At 53.6% G+C, this 12,992-nt stretch overlaps 1 protein-coding gene across 1 annotated transcript in view; it reads right to left on the bottom strand.

Annotated features, from left to right (window-relative positions):
* The window catches only part of FAM178B (family with sequence similarity 178 member B), a 94,506-nt gene that overhangs the window by 76,024 nt on the left and 5,490 nt on the right, over positions 1–12,992 (bottom strand). Inside the window, exons 4-6 of the mRNA XM_015570025.1 lie at positions 10,571–10,678; positions 6,334–6,486; positions 40–145 (exon numbers count right to left, since the gene is read on the bottom strand). Coding sequence (XP_015425511.1) covers positions 40–145; positions 6,334–6,486; positions 10,571–10,678 — 367 coding nt within the window. The remainder of the gene's footprint in view (positions 1–39; positions 146–6,333; positions 6,487–10,570; positions 10,679–12,992) is intronic.

Below are 12,992 nucleotides of genomic sequence, written 5' to 3'. Positions count from 1 at the left end.
GCCTGCTCCCGCCACCTGGTGGCAGGCATGGGTCCTCACCTGGAACAGCCACCGGAGCAGGGGCACAGGGCAGCCGGGCCGGTGCAGGTAGAGGTTGCTCAGGAGGCCACTGCGCAGGAAGGAGAGCTGCTGGGCCAGCGGGGAGCTGCGGGGCAGAGGAGCGGAGCCAGGTTAGGGGGCTCCAGCCGGCCGGCGGCCTGGCAGCCTTCCTTCACCATGACTTCAGTAAAACGGGGTGGGGGATTGTCGAGTTTCAGCCCCACCAGGATGCTAGAATCATGTCAGCATCGCTATGGACAAACACGTTTGTAGAGCCCAGGACGCAAGCAGCTGGGAGGGCAAAACTGCTCTCAACAGAATCACCTGCTCCCCGTGAGCACATCTCACAGTGCTTTAAACACGCTGTCCTTCCCACTGGACAGAGGGGGACTGAGGGGTTCACCTGGCTGACTGGGGGATCCGAGGCACCTCAGGGGAGAATCGGGAGTCACAGCCACAGCCTAGGGCCCCACCATTGGGGGCAGAGTTACCACAGGGCCCACGTGGGCCAGCGTCCGGACTCCGATTACACGGCGCTTTTCTGCCTGGGCTGTTTTTCCGAAACAAAGGGGACACCTGAGAAGATGGGGAAATAATAGAAAGGGGCTGTAGGCAGGGAAATTCTGGGAAGCAAATCACAAACAAGGGTGCCGCCGAGGACTCTAGAAACCATGTAAGCAGCAGCGACCCAAGTCCAGGGGACTGGCACCCAGGCACCACCTGCCTGTGGCCCGAACCAGAGCCCCACTCAGGGCAGCGTCCTAACAGGAGCCTTCAAATCCCACTGCCACATGGAGAGGAGCCTGAGCCCACTGGCCTGCTGGCCACCCTGTGACCAGGAGCTGAAACGCTCCAGGTGGCTCTAGGGCAGGGGTCCTCAAACTGCGGTCCACGGGCCACATGCAAATACAAATATTGTATTTGTTCCCGTTTTGTTTTTTCACTTCAAAATAAGATATGTGCAGTGTGCATAGGAATTTGTTCATAGTTTTTTTTAAACTATAGTCCGGCTCTCCAACGGTCTGAGGGACAGTGAACTGGCCCTCTGTTTAAAAAGTTTGAGGACCCCTGCTCTAGGGCCTCAGAGGAGCTCCGGAAGCCACTTTGGAGGGTCCCTGGCTTCATCCCTGGGGGACTGGGGCAGGGGAGCCTGTCCTGCGCTGCATTGGTGAGCACCCTTTGCTCTCGGGACAGTCCTAAAGGCAGTTAATATGGATTCCAGGAGATGGGAATGTAACTTCCCGTTTGTTCTTGCTTTGATGGCCAGGCCCACGCCAAGATTTTAGACAGCATTTAAAATCCTGACTCCAGATAGAGAGTCCTCGGCCAGCCCACCCTCTCCTTTTTACAAAGGACATAGTTTATTCTGTGAGGCACGGAATGCTCCAGAACAAAGGTTCTCCTCCAAGCCAAGATGCTGTCTCCTTGAGTATGTCCAGGCAATTTACAAATTGTTTATATTTTCCAAGTCATTTAAGTTCAGAGGAGAAAGCAGCTTTCCCCCTGTGTTTGTGAAGTTGACGGCTCTAAAATAGACCTTTATTTGTTCATGAAACATGTGTGTGCCCCGGGGCTGCTGGTGCACTGCTCGGCTCCATGCGCTTGGTCACATGGACACTTTCATGGACTGACCCCATGATGCCCGCGTGGTTCAAGCACAGAACCCCGGATGCAGACAATACCCAGGCAAACGATGTCTGGAGGACCTCACAGACCAGCAGGACTTGACCAGGGGCCCCGTGGCAAGGAGGCTGGTGCTCCAGGGACTCTCAGGAGACTGTGGCATTCTGTTGGGGCAGTGGTCGGCAAATTGTGGCTGGGCAAACCACGGCTCGCGAACCATATATGGCTCTTTGGCCCCTTGAGTGTGGCTCTTCCACAAAATGCCGGCTCTTCCACAACATACCGACTTCTGCGCATGGACCACGAAGTTTCAATCGATGTGGCTCGTGAGCCACGGTTTGCAGACCACGGTGTTGGGGGGACTGACCGTACAAGCCTCCGTTGGCTCAATCAATGCATTTCCAACCACTGCTCCAAGGAGTGACACCCCTCAGGTGGCAACGTCTCGCTTCTGCCTTGCCCTCTTTGCAGCACAGTTGCTGCCACAGGAATGATCAGGCTGCCTCTGGGCTCATGGCTGCCGAGTTAGGGTTAGTCTGTAAGACCAGCAGCAAGAGATGGCAGAAAAAGTGGCCCAGGGCGCCCGGAGCGAGTGGCTTTAGGAACTCTGTGCCCAGGGCTAGGCCACAAGTGCTGCTTCACCCCACGAATTCACGGGCTGCCCCTGCAGCAGAAGGGACAGGTGAGACACGAGGGACCTCCAGCTTAGTGGAAGGGCAGGAGGGCTTCACTGCACAGGGCCTGATGGGAGCAGGAGAGCCTGCAGCAGTAACTGGGAGGAAAGGGGAGGGGCAGGGGGTGTGTGCTGAGCGCTCAAACATGTGGGTCACAGACTCAGTGGTTGTTAGATTTACCAAAACCCTTGCCACGTCTACAAATCAAGAACTCGGACGCGGGGTGGCTAAGCCAACGCTACGGTCAGCAGTTATGCTGACAAGGAGCCGGGAGGAGGGAGCCTTGGTCACAGCAGATGCCGCACGGCCTGGCTGAACACAAAGCCACACTGTCCACCCCGGGGTCCCAGTAGGGAGGTTCTCACCAGGACAAGAAGCAGCCAGTCAGAAAACTGCTGATCCCCAACCCCGTGGCGAGGACGGAGGGCTCGGGAGCTGAGGGAAGGAAAGGGGAATCAGCCCCAAAGGAAAACTGCACAAAACAAGGGGGACAGCACCAAAGGGTTGGCGTGGGCCCACGCGGGTGGTTGGCAGAGCTCCGGCCTCTGCGTGGACGTCCATGCCTGATAGTGCCTTGCCAACAGTCCTCCAGCCTTCCCTCCCCCCACCTCCCGGCAGCAGTCCCAGAGGGCAGTCTCTCGGTGCCTCGGGAATCCCATGCTGGTGGAGGCATAAACACAGCGTAGCTATTTATACAGTATCAGTTTCTGCACCCTTGCCAAGTTACTCAAATGAAAGTTTAACGGCCTCCTCGGAGAACAGAAAGGAATAATGCTCAGAGCCTTCATCCCTGCTGCTCTTCTCTTCCTGGCTTTCCCTTTGTCAGAGCTGAGCAGCATCACCAGGTCAGAGGAGGGGCCCCGGCGACAGCCCTGCCTGTGGGCACTGTATTTTCAGGGACAGTCGCAGCCAGGGGTGGCTCAGTCCTGCCCAATCTCTAACTCCTGGGTTTATTTCACAGGCTTCACCCCCAGCACGCCGGGAAGAGGAGGCCCTGGCAAAGCGAGGGCTGAGGCCTCAGAGATCCAGTGCCCACGCAGCAGAGCCCTCGCAGCTCGGACCCGCCCACGTTCTCCTGTTAAAGTATTCACAGAGTGAAGCCCTGGCCTGTGCACCAGGCGCCCGCCTGCAGGACACCCCCACGCACACTGCGGGGCCAGCGGAGCACCCTGAATAATTCAGCGGGCAGCCCCCACCTTCCCTGGAGCTGCCTCCTGGCCGGGAGTGGGCACGTCCTAAAGCTTCCACTCAGGGCGTCGGATTTCCTGTTGAACTGCTGTCCAGGGAGGAGGAAAAAGTTCAGCCCGGCACCAGCTCTGTCATGAAGGCCTATGCCCTTGGTCCCAGGGAACTGTACTGAGGCCACACATCCAGCTGGGTGATGAGCAGAGGGATGGCCGGGCCACCTCCGGTGCCACAGCTGTGGGCTCGGACCCCTGTGCAGGGCCAGTCCCGGGGACACGCCAGCTGCAGCGCTCGGCTACTCATTTGCTCTGCCGTCTGAGACCAACAGCCTGCTTACTCGGTGCCAAGGATTCCCATGGTGAACAGTGGGGAGAAAGATAATCCTCCTTTTCACAGACGGGCAAGAAGCGACTCTATTTCTGGAAGTGACTTTTATGGAGGCATTCACTTTTTCTCCCCTCAGTGATAAAAATGTTCACTACAGAAGGTCTGGAAAACACAGGAGTATAAGGAGGACAGTTACAATGACCTGTAATCACAGTGTTAGCTGTCTGTACGGCAGGAAATGGAAACACTGCTTTTTTGAGATCAAGTGATCTTTTATTCTTCCTCCATTTTCGTGTTTCCGGCTGAACACAACGGGATAATTATTAAAGGACCAGTATTCCCCACTCTTGTGTCTGAACTTGAAGTCCTTGGCAGAAACAGGAACTAAAAGATGGCCCCGAGGCTAAATGGTGACCTTCAGGAAGCAGCCCTTACCCATGCGGAGCAGGGCCCGGACCAGAATGCCCTCACTTTGGGATTTGCCGGCTGGCAAGGCCGCACTGTCGTTAGCACGCCTCAGGCAGGAGGGCCTGCATTCCTTCCTCCAAGGGAGCCGGCCAGCCACCTGGCCCCATTTGGCAGGGCCGCTCAGATCCAGGTCACTGCTCCATGGGCCAGCTCATCTGTCCAACACTTCCTGCAGGCCGTTGAGCCCGGGGCAGAAGTCCTGCTGTTGGCACAAACTGTGAGGCTGCTCAGGAAGCTTCCTTCCTCTCTTGTGTCCTCCCCACCCCATTCCTGCCCGGCCTGTTCGCTATCCCCTCCTTTCTCCAGCTCCACTATCTTTCCTCTTCCCCCTTCATTCCTTTCCCCCCGTTTCATCATCTCTTTATTAGATACATTTTCAATTTGGTAAAGTGAACCTTCATCAATATTCATATGCTCAGGCCAAACCACTTCACATCACAGCCAGGGGTATACTCCAGACCTCCAGACACACACTGTGTGTGAGCACATTCTCCACACGCCGTTATAACAGGGAAGGAGGACACAGCCTGCACACCACGCAACGAGGACGGCACCAGTGCAGTGCAGCATCCTTCCCGAGCAGCGCTCGCTGTCTGCCCGCGTGCGGTGCCTACATCCTGATGTGAACATGTAGAAGACATCTATAAGACAATCAAGGAAAGCTCAACATTGATTGATAATAGGAAGCTACCGTGTTTCTTAGGTGCAATAATGGCATTGATGTAATGTCTAAAGATAGAATCCTGCTTTTAGAGACACAAATTGAAGTACATACAGATTAAATTATGTGTGTCTGGGATTTGCCTAAAGACAACCCGAGGGGACAATGCTAGTTAGGGGGCAGGAGTAGAGACGGAACAAGACGGGCTTTGAGCTGATAATTGTTGAAGTTGATGCCGGCACATGAGGCATATTATACTGCTCTTTTTACTGTTAGGTATGTTTGAAACTTTCCATGCGACTCAGTTTTAAAAGAAACACATCAAAATGTTATCTATTATTAAAAGAGTAGACTTAGAATTAATGAATCAGACACGAGGAAGCCCCAAACAGCTGGAAAAGAGAAAAAGATTCTTGGGTTCAAATCCTAATGTGGCCGAAGGGGCCACAGAGGCAGCCTGACCTTGTGAGCTGGTGGGCCAGCTGCCTCCGTGCCAGCTCCTGGCGGCCTGCACTGCACGCAGGATGCTGCGCACTGAGTCCTGCGGCTCTTTTTCTTCCGTGTATGACAGGGGTGGGCAAACTTTTTGACTCGAGGGCCACAATGGGTTCTTAAACTGGACCGGAGGGTCGGAACAAAAGCATGGATGGAGTGTTTGTGTGAACTAATATAAATTCAAAGTAAACATCATTACATAAAAGGGTACGGTCTTTTTTTTTCAATAGTTTTATTCATTTCAAACGGGCCGGATCTGGCCCGCGGGCCGTAGTTTGTCCATGGCTGGTGTATGAACTCAAACTGCAAGTGTTGCATGTTACTGTCATGAAGTTTTTTTTTAAGCCTTAAAAAGCAACATAGTCAGTGCTTATGTGATAATGATCATGAACTTCCTTCCCAGGGAAGAGGAACAGGCTGTCCTGACATTACACACAGTGTGCTCGGCCCGGACACACTCCCAGCGTCAGAGCACACAGACAGACGCAGGGCCCCGGGGAGTGGCTGGCAGTGCGGCGCATGCTCTGGAAACTGCTAGCTGGCCCAGAAAGCGGCTCCAGTGTTGGTGGAGACATAGCTCCGAAGGCATGTAGGATGACTGTGATTAAAGTCGTTTGATGAAGCTCAGGTGTGAGGGAAAAAGGCAATATGAGTACATAAATACACAGGCTAATATTTACTGAAATGTAAGGTTTAAAAAAAAAATTAAATATTGTTAGACACTGTGGCTATTTCGTCTATATCTCTAAAAGTCGACACATCCAAATGGGCCAAAACACAGCTTTGGATTTCCTCCTTTGGGGTGGTCCTCATCAGGGGCCTCCATGGGGAGGGGCCTGGTCATGCCGCACAGACACTTACCTGAGGAACTGCCTTTCCAGGTGGTTACGGGGCTCCAGGTGCGAACAGTCCAGGTCGCAAGGCAAGGGGTGATGCCTGGGTAGAAAGACGGCCTCTCCTGGGTGGACTGAGGGGATGACCTGCAGGGACATGGTGAACCTCTCCACCAGCGTCCTGGCAAAGCAAGGGAGGGAGAGCCGGTCAGCAGGCACACCTGGTCTGCAGCTGGGGCCTGGGGAGCTGGTGGGGAGGGGAGGTGGGTGAACTGAACCAGGGGGACAGCGCCACCTGCTGACGGAAAAGAACCCCTGAGATGTAGACTAAGGCAGCAGTAGCCAACCTTTCGGACCTCACGAACCCCCAGTGGTCCGCGGACCACCGGTTGGTGACTGCTGGACTAAGGGGCCCTCTCCTTTCACTCTGTCATGAACCTGACCCCTCCGTGGGTGCAGGAGCTAGAGGCTATGGTGACAACCCCAGAGTGCCCACCATGTGCAGTGCTAGGTGCTGGAGGATAGAACAGTGCCCTTGCACTTCCCAGTGCCCTCCAGCAGGTGGACAGGCCAGAGCCCAGACCTGGGTCAGCCGGGGTCAGGGAGGGCATCCTCGCCATGAAGGAGCCCAGGCTCTTCCTCAGGGCAGCGGTCCTCAAGCTCTGTGATCAGGAGGACTCCCCGGGAAGCTGATAAAATGCAGATGCCCAGGCCCCACCTTCCCTGTGAGTCTGAGTAGATCAGAGTAGGGAAAAGAAGAGGGGATACAATCCAACTATGTGGGGAGGGTACACACTGTCAGCACCATCACTGCATGAAGAGGGAATGGGGAAAGGGAGGCAGTGGGACGATTCCTGGGAATGAGGTGGCTGCACCACAATGCAGGTGGAAGAGCAAGCTGCAGAACGGGAAGCGTGTGTGTGCACGTGTGTGCGTGTGTAGGTATACACACACTCTGAATGCACAGAGCACCCCCCCACACTCCAATATCTGGCACATGCAACTATGAGCTAGGGTCAGCCCTGGGCAGCAGGATTTGGGGAAAAGGAGGCATTTCCTGTTTACTTCATACAAGTTAACAGCAACAAATTAAAGCAGCTACGGTACTGCATGCCCTCCCACACCAGAGGACTACCCCTACCCAGGATCCCAGCTGGGCTGAGACTGTGAACTCGGAGAGGGTAGCACTTGGGGTTCCCATTAGGATGTGGTACGTAGCAACGGGCACTGGAGGTGGAGAGCGAGGTGGTTGCCCGCTGCTGGCAAGGAGAACTCTCTCACTTCATGCCAAGTGCCCCACTGTCAGGGGATGACCAGAATTGCAGGTTGCCCTGAGGGTGAAGCAGCACAAAGGGGTGACCTCACACTAGGAGATTCTGACCCTGTGGCCTCTGGAAGCAGCCTGGGAAAACTGCCACACAGATGGTAAAACAATTTTCTGTTTTACTCATTTTTTTGCCATTTGAGATTGATTTCTTTGCTGTTTGAATATCCAAAGTTGCTTTTGTAATTTAAAAATGTACAAATTATTCAAAGTCTGCAAGAAGTAGGCTTACCTACAAAAAGGTCTTACCTTGTTCCCAAACCACTGTTCAAAGGGATTTTTGTGTTATTAACTATAACGTCTGTCTGTCATTCAGAGTTCTGAGATGACCCTCACACATCTAATCGAGGGCTTCCTGTGCAGCCCAGAACTGAGGATAAAGGATGCTGTTGTGGTTTAAATGTCCTCCCTCCCCCACTCCAGCACACACACAAGGTCTTTCAACTTGAAGAAATAGAGAATGTGGATGTTGTCCATTCAAACACTCGCCAGTCCTTTGCGTGTGAGCAGATGATCTGCTCAGGATGCTCAGGGTCCCTTCTGAGGGCAGCTGTGGTTACATGAGTCACAGGCGACTTGTCTGCCAGACGAGACTGGGCCCCCGCCTCAGCTCACCCCTCCAGGCCCATGCTCCTCCATGCGCCATACCCGACTCAGGGAGGGAAGAGGCTGCTGGCTTTGTGTATCAGGGAGTCATTTTCTTTGAGACAGAGAGTTGAACTGTCCCATCAACATGATCCCACATCAAAACCACCACCTCAAAGTGGCTATTGTCAACGGCCTTTCTCAAAGTCCAGCTTGAAAATGTCACGTGCCCAGAAAAGTATCAGAGATTTCCAAGCCTGAAACCCCTCCTGTCTTAAACCGGTTGCCCAGATAACTCCCTTCCTGCTAGGATTTAAAAATATCCAAGCGTGGCTTCTGTAATCCGGAGTGCACGTGGAGGAAGGCAGAGCTAGAGTAATTCTTCCTGCTGCAGAGATATTTAAAAGGCTCAATTTCAAGGCTATCTGTCCAACGAGTGGGGAACTGGAAACCAAATCCAGAGGCCCCAACATAGAGGAGCAGTGCTCTCATCACCTGTGCCGCCATCAAGGCCTCCACCCCCAAGGTTCCACCGTTTCCACGCTCAGCGCACATGCCTATACTTGTAGGCGCTGTGAGGCGCACAGCCTCTCCCCTCAGGGTCCCTGGGCAGCGCGTGAGCAGTGCTCAGCCCATCTGGCACTTGGCTCTGCAGTGAGGACGGGCAGCGGACAGGGGGTGCCGCCTGCCCAGTTCTGTAGTGAGACTTGAAGGCAGCACAGCCACTCACATGTTGTCTGCAGGGCCTTCAGCCACACAAGAGCTGAGTCCTTAAACAGACTGCATGGCCCGCAGAGCCTGAGATATTTACCGTTTACAAACTTCCCAGTACGTGTGCTGAGCTCTGATCTAGTCCTGAGGCGACTGGTTACCAAGAAAATTGCAGAAAAAAGCAAACAGTCCACCAAGGTGTCGTTCATAATAATTTCTGGTCAACAATCATATTTGGGGTCACAAACGTGGGGGCCCTCAGAAAGTCCGTGTGCTTTCACTCAACATCCTCAGCAAGTGGGTGACGAACGCACACCCCACCTATCACTGCAAACCAACACCGGATAACAGCACTCAGACCTAGGAAAGAGCAAAGCCTGCCCTGGCCGGTGTGGCTCCGTGGTTAGAGTGTTGGCCTGTGCACCAGTCAGGAACCTGTACCTGGGTTGCAGGTTCGATCCATAAGCCCAGTTGGGGTGCCTCAGCCACCTCATTCCCAGGAATCATCCCACTGCCTGCCTTTCCCCATTCCCTCTTCATGCAGTGATGGTACTGACAGTGTGTACCCTCCCGACATAGTTGGATTGTATCCCCTCTTCAATGTGTCTTTCTTTTCCCCTATCTGCCCCACTCTCTTAAAAATCCGTGGGAAAAATATCCTCAGGTGAGGACAACTCCCTTCTGCTCGCTCAGGCCAAACCCTCTGGCCCCTTTGATTAATACCACCCGCCCCCCCACATCTCCCCTTGACACCACTCACCTCTTCCAGGGCTCTGCATAAAAGTCATCTGCTGGGCCGGGGTGGGGGGGGGAGGCGGGGGCCTTTCCCGACCCCTCATCCCAAACCTCCCAACCCTCCCAACAGTCCCAGTGCTCCTCCCCAGTTTATCCTTTCTCATTAGCACCTGTCACATGGCTTCACCCAGCTGGTTCACTGTCTCCCTGTCCTAAAAGCAAGTGATATAAGAGCAGAGATGTCTGCCTGGCTTCGTTCCCGCAGCATCCTGAGTCTGTTACAGAGCTTGGCGCCAGTCAGGCGCGTGGTTTATTTTCTATGTTGAACGGATGAATGGACGGGAGGATGGACAGACACATGATGAACACATAGCAGGGTACCCTGAAGGTGGGTTCAGCTGTGGTCCTTGGGCATCTCTGAGACCGGCACAGATGCGTCCCGGGCATGACAGCACGGAGAGAAGCCATCTTCTTTTCCCAGTGGGGACCGGGGACAGTGTCATGTGTCTGCATGCTCCCCTTCAAAGGCAGTTCCCATTCAGGCTGCAGTTTTGTGTAGTTATTGTCCCAAGAATAGGTTCCATAAATGTGGGCAGACAAGTGGGGCCGAGCAGGCCATGTTTTAGATCTGTGTCCTCAAAGGCCCACACTAGACCCTGACACACAGCTGGTGAATAAATATTTCTCAATGAATGTGGTTTAAGGGAAGGAGGCAACCTGAGAACTCATAACCTGAAATCTCAACCTGAGATCACTGGCTGGAATTATTCAAAATCCAGTGTGGTGGACTAAGTCCTTTGCGTGAAGAGGTGGGTGAAGGGGTCCTTCCCCCCATATCCTCCCCACCTCTGCCTGCTCCCCCTCATACCCTCCCCAGTGCTCCCCTGTGCCCCTGGGTGCCCACCGCCACCTGTGCTCGGGTGTGAGAGGCACGGCCTCCTCATGGAGATGCAAGGAGTCATGATCAGCAGGGTGTTGCAGGAGCAGCTCCCACCGCTCCTGCTCCAGGGCCTGTTCCCTGCAGGGAGATGAGAGCCAACAGCTCAGTGCTGTTCCTGAGGGTCATCCAGTCATCACTGGGCTGCAGGGACCCCTAGAAGGAGGGGCCGGGCAGCCGAAATGCCTGCCTCAAAACTTCTATCTTGGTGATATAAGGACACATATGTAATAACTTAGTCAATAAAACAATTACAACCAAAACAAAACAAAACACTTTTATCTTGACGCTCTCCCTCCAGGCAGCATGTGCCACCCACTTTCCCCTCTCCTTCCCCCGCAGGCATGTACCCCCTAATCTCTAAGGGACCTCATGAGACTTGCAACCAGGGGAGCAGTGGACAGCTCTTCCTGGGCTCACCCCCTGGACCTGCCTCCAAGGCCCCCTCTTCTCTGACTTCCCAGTGAGCCCGGCAGCCCAGCCTAGGCTCCCCTGTGGCTTCTTCTATGCCCTTCTTTGTTTCACTCTCCTAAGTATATTTTTGCTGCAGTCAATGCATTCTTGCTTGCTTTTCTGCAAAAAAAAAACAAAACAAAAAACCCAACCCCAAAACAAACAAAAAACAACAGAAACACACCAAAACCTCCAAAACTTCTCTCTTTATGGGGGGCGGAGCTGCGTTGCACTGAGAGGAGCAGACAGGCCTGAAAGATGATTTCTGCCCTGGCCTGTGTGGCTTAGTTAGCTGGAGCACTGTCCCGTACACTGAAGTGTCACAGGTTTGATGCCCATTCTGGGCACATACTCAGGTTGTGGGTTCAATCGCCAGTCAAGGGGCATGCAGGAAACAGTCGGGCAACCTTCCTCTCTCTCTAAAATCAATAAAAGCATGTCCTCCAGTGACGGTTAAAAACAATTATAAAAGAAGACGTGTGGCACTACACACTTAAAGTGTGCTTTTATTTATTTTTATTTTTAATTTTTAATATATTTTTATTGATTTCAGAGAGGAAGAGGGAGACAGAATCATTGATGGGCTGCCTCCTGCAAGCCCCCCAATGGGATTGAGCCCACAACCCACGCATGTGCCCTGACCAGGAATGGAACCTCGACCTCCTGGTTCCTAGGTTGATGCTCAACCACCGAGCCATGCCGGCTGGGTTAAAGTGTGCTCTTATTAGTGGACCTTATTTTGGCATCTGCTCACTTTTTAGCAGACCACGCCTGTGCCCAGCCCTTTTGCTCCTGCTGGGGCCCAGCCACACTGGCCAGGAGAAGCCCTGTGCTCACGGCTGCCGCTTTGCCATCTCTCCACCTCAAAGGGCAGCCTCCAGATCCTGCTCAGCCCTTACTCATCCCCCCCACCCCCCGGTGCCTCAGCCACAGAGGCCTGGAGCCCACGTTTCTCCCACTGGCCCCTGAGCGCTTTACAGTCAAACCTCAATTCTCAAAGGTTCCCAAACAAGTTTTTCACAGAAAAAAATGTCTTGGTTGTTGACCCAAACTTCAGTTTTCAACCTAACAAACCTTTCAAGCTCATGCCTCAGTCTGACAAAAAGCATCTCTCAGGCCACAAACAAAGGGGAGAATGCTTTTGTTGCTGGCAAAATGGAGATTAGCACAGTTTTAAAACATAGAGGCCATCAAGAGTGCTGATGTTGTTAAGGGTGTAAAAAGTGCTCACAAAGAGAAACCAAGATGGCGGCATAGGTAAACACAGGAGTTTGCTGCCTTGAACAACCACTTCAAAAATACAACTAAAAGATGGAACGGACATCATCCAGAAACACAGGAAGGCTGGCTGAGTGGAAATTCTACAACTAGAAGGAAAGAGAAAAGCATACCGAGACTCAGAGGAGGTGCAGTGCTGAAGTAAAATACTAAGGTGCAGAAGTGCATGCGGAGCGGGCTGGCGGCTGAGGGCACGGTTGTTGTTTTCAATCGGGAGGGAGTCTCAGGCTCTGAGCTCCAGTTCCGGGCGAGTCTCTAGGGACCCAGACTCATACGGGAGAAGCGGGACTGTTTGGCATCAGTTGGAACTCGAGGGCAGCTTTCGCTCAGAAGTGAATGCAGCAATTACCAGGACACCGAGAAGCAGAGCCTCTGAGGGCTGGACAGGGGGCAGCCATAATTGCTAACCCCGCCCTGTTGATCCCATGGGACCTGCCCTGCCCAAGCCCTGCAGGGAGGCTTTTGCTGGATAGCCTCAGGCAAAGGCTAGATTAGCACCTCCCTAGAGATCCAGGAGCCAGGGAACCCAGAGGTCAGAGTGGGACCATCCAGTTTGCAGCTCCGTGAAACCATAAAGGACACACTCAGGGGGCAGACTCAGTGAGCACCAAAGCCCCATTGAAGCAAGTCTTGTCTCAGAGGGGTGTCTCCAGCACAGAAGTTC

Source organism: Myotis davidii, unplaced genomic scaffold, assembly GCF_000327345.1.
Source record: "Myotis davidii unplaced genomic scaffold, ASM32734v1 scaffold1065, whole genome shotgun sequence".
Classification (NCBI taxonomy): domain Eukaryota; kingdom Metazoa; phylum Chordata; class Mammalia; order Chiroptera; family Vespertilionidae; genus Myotis; species Myotis davidii.
The sequence above is the reverse complement of the archived record's forward strand: the minus strand, read 5'-3'. Positions and strand labels throughout refer to the sequence as shown.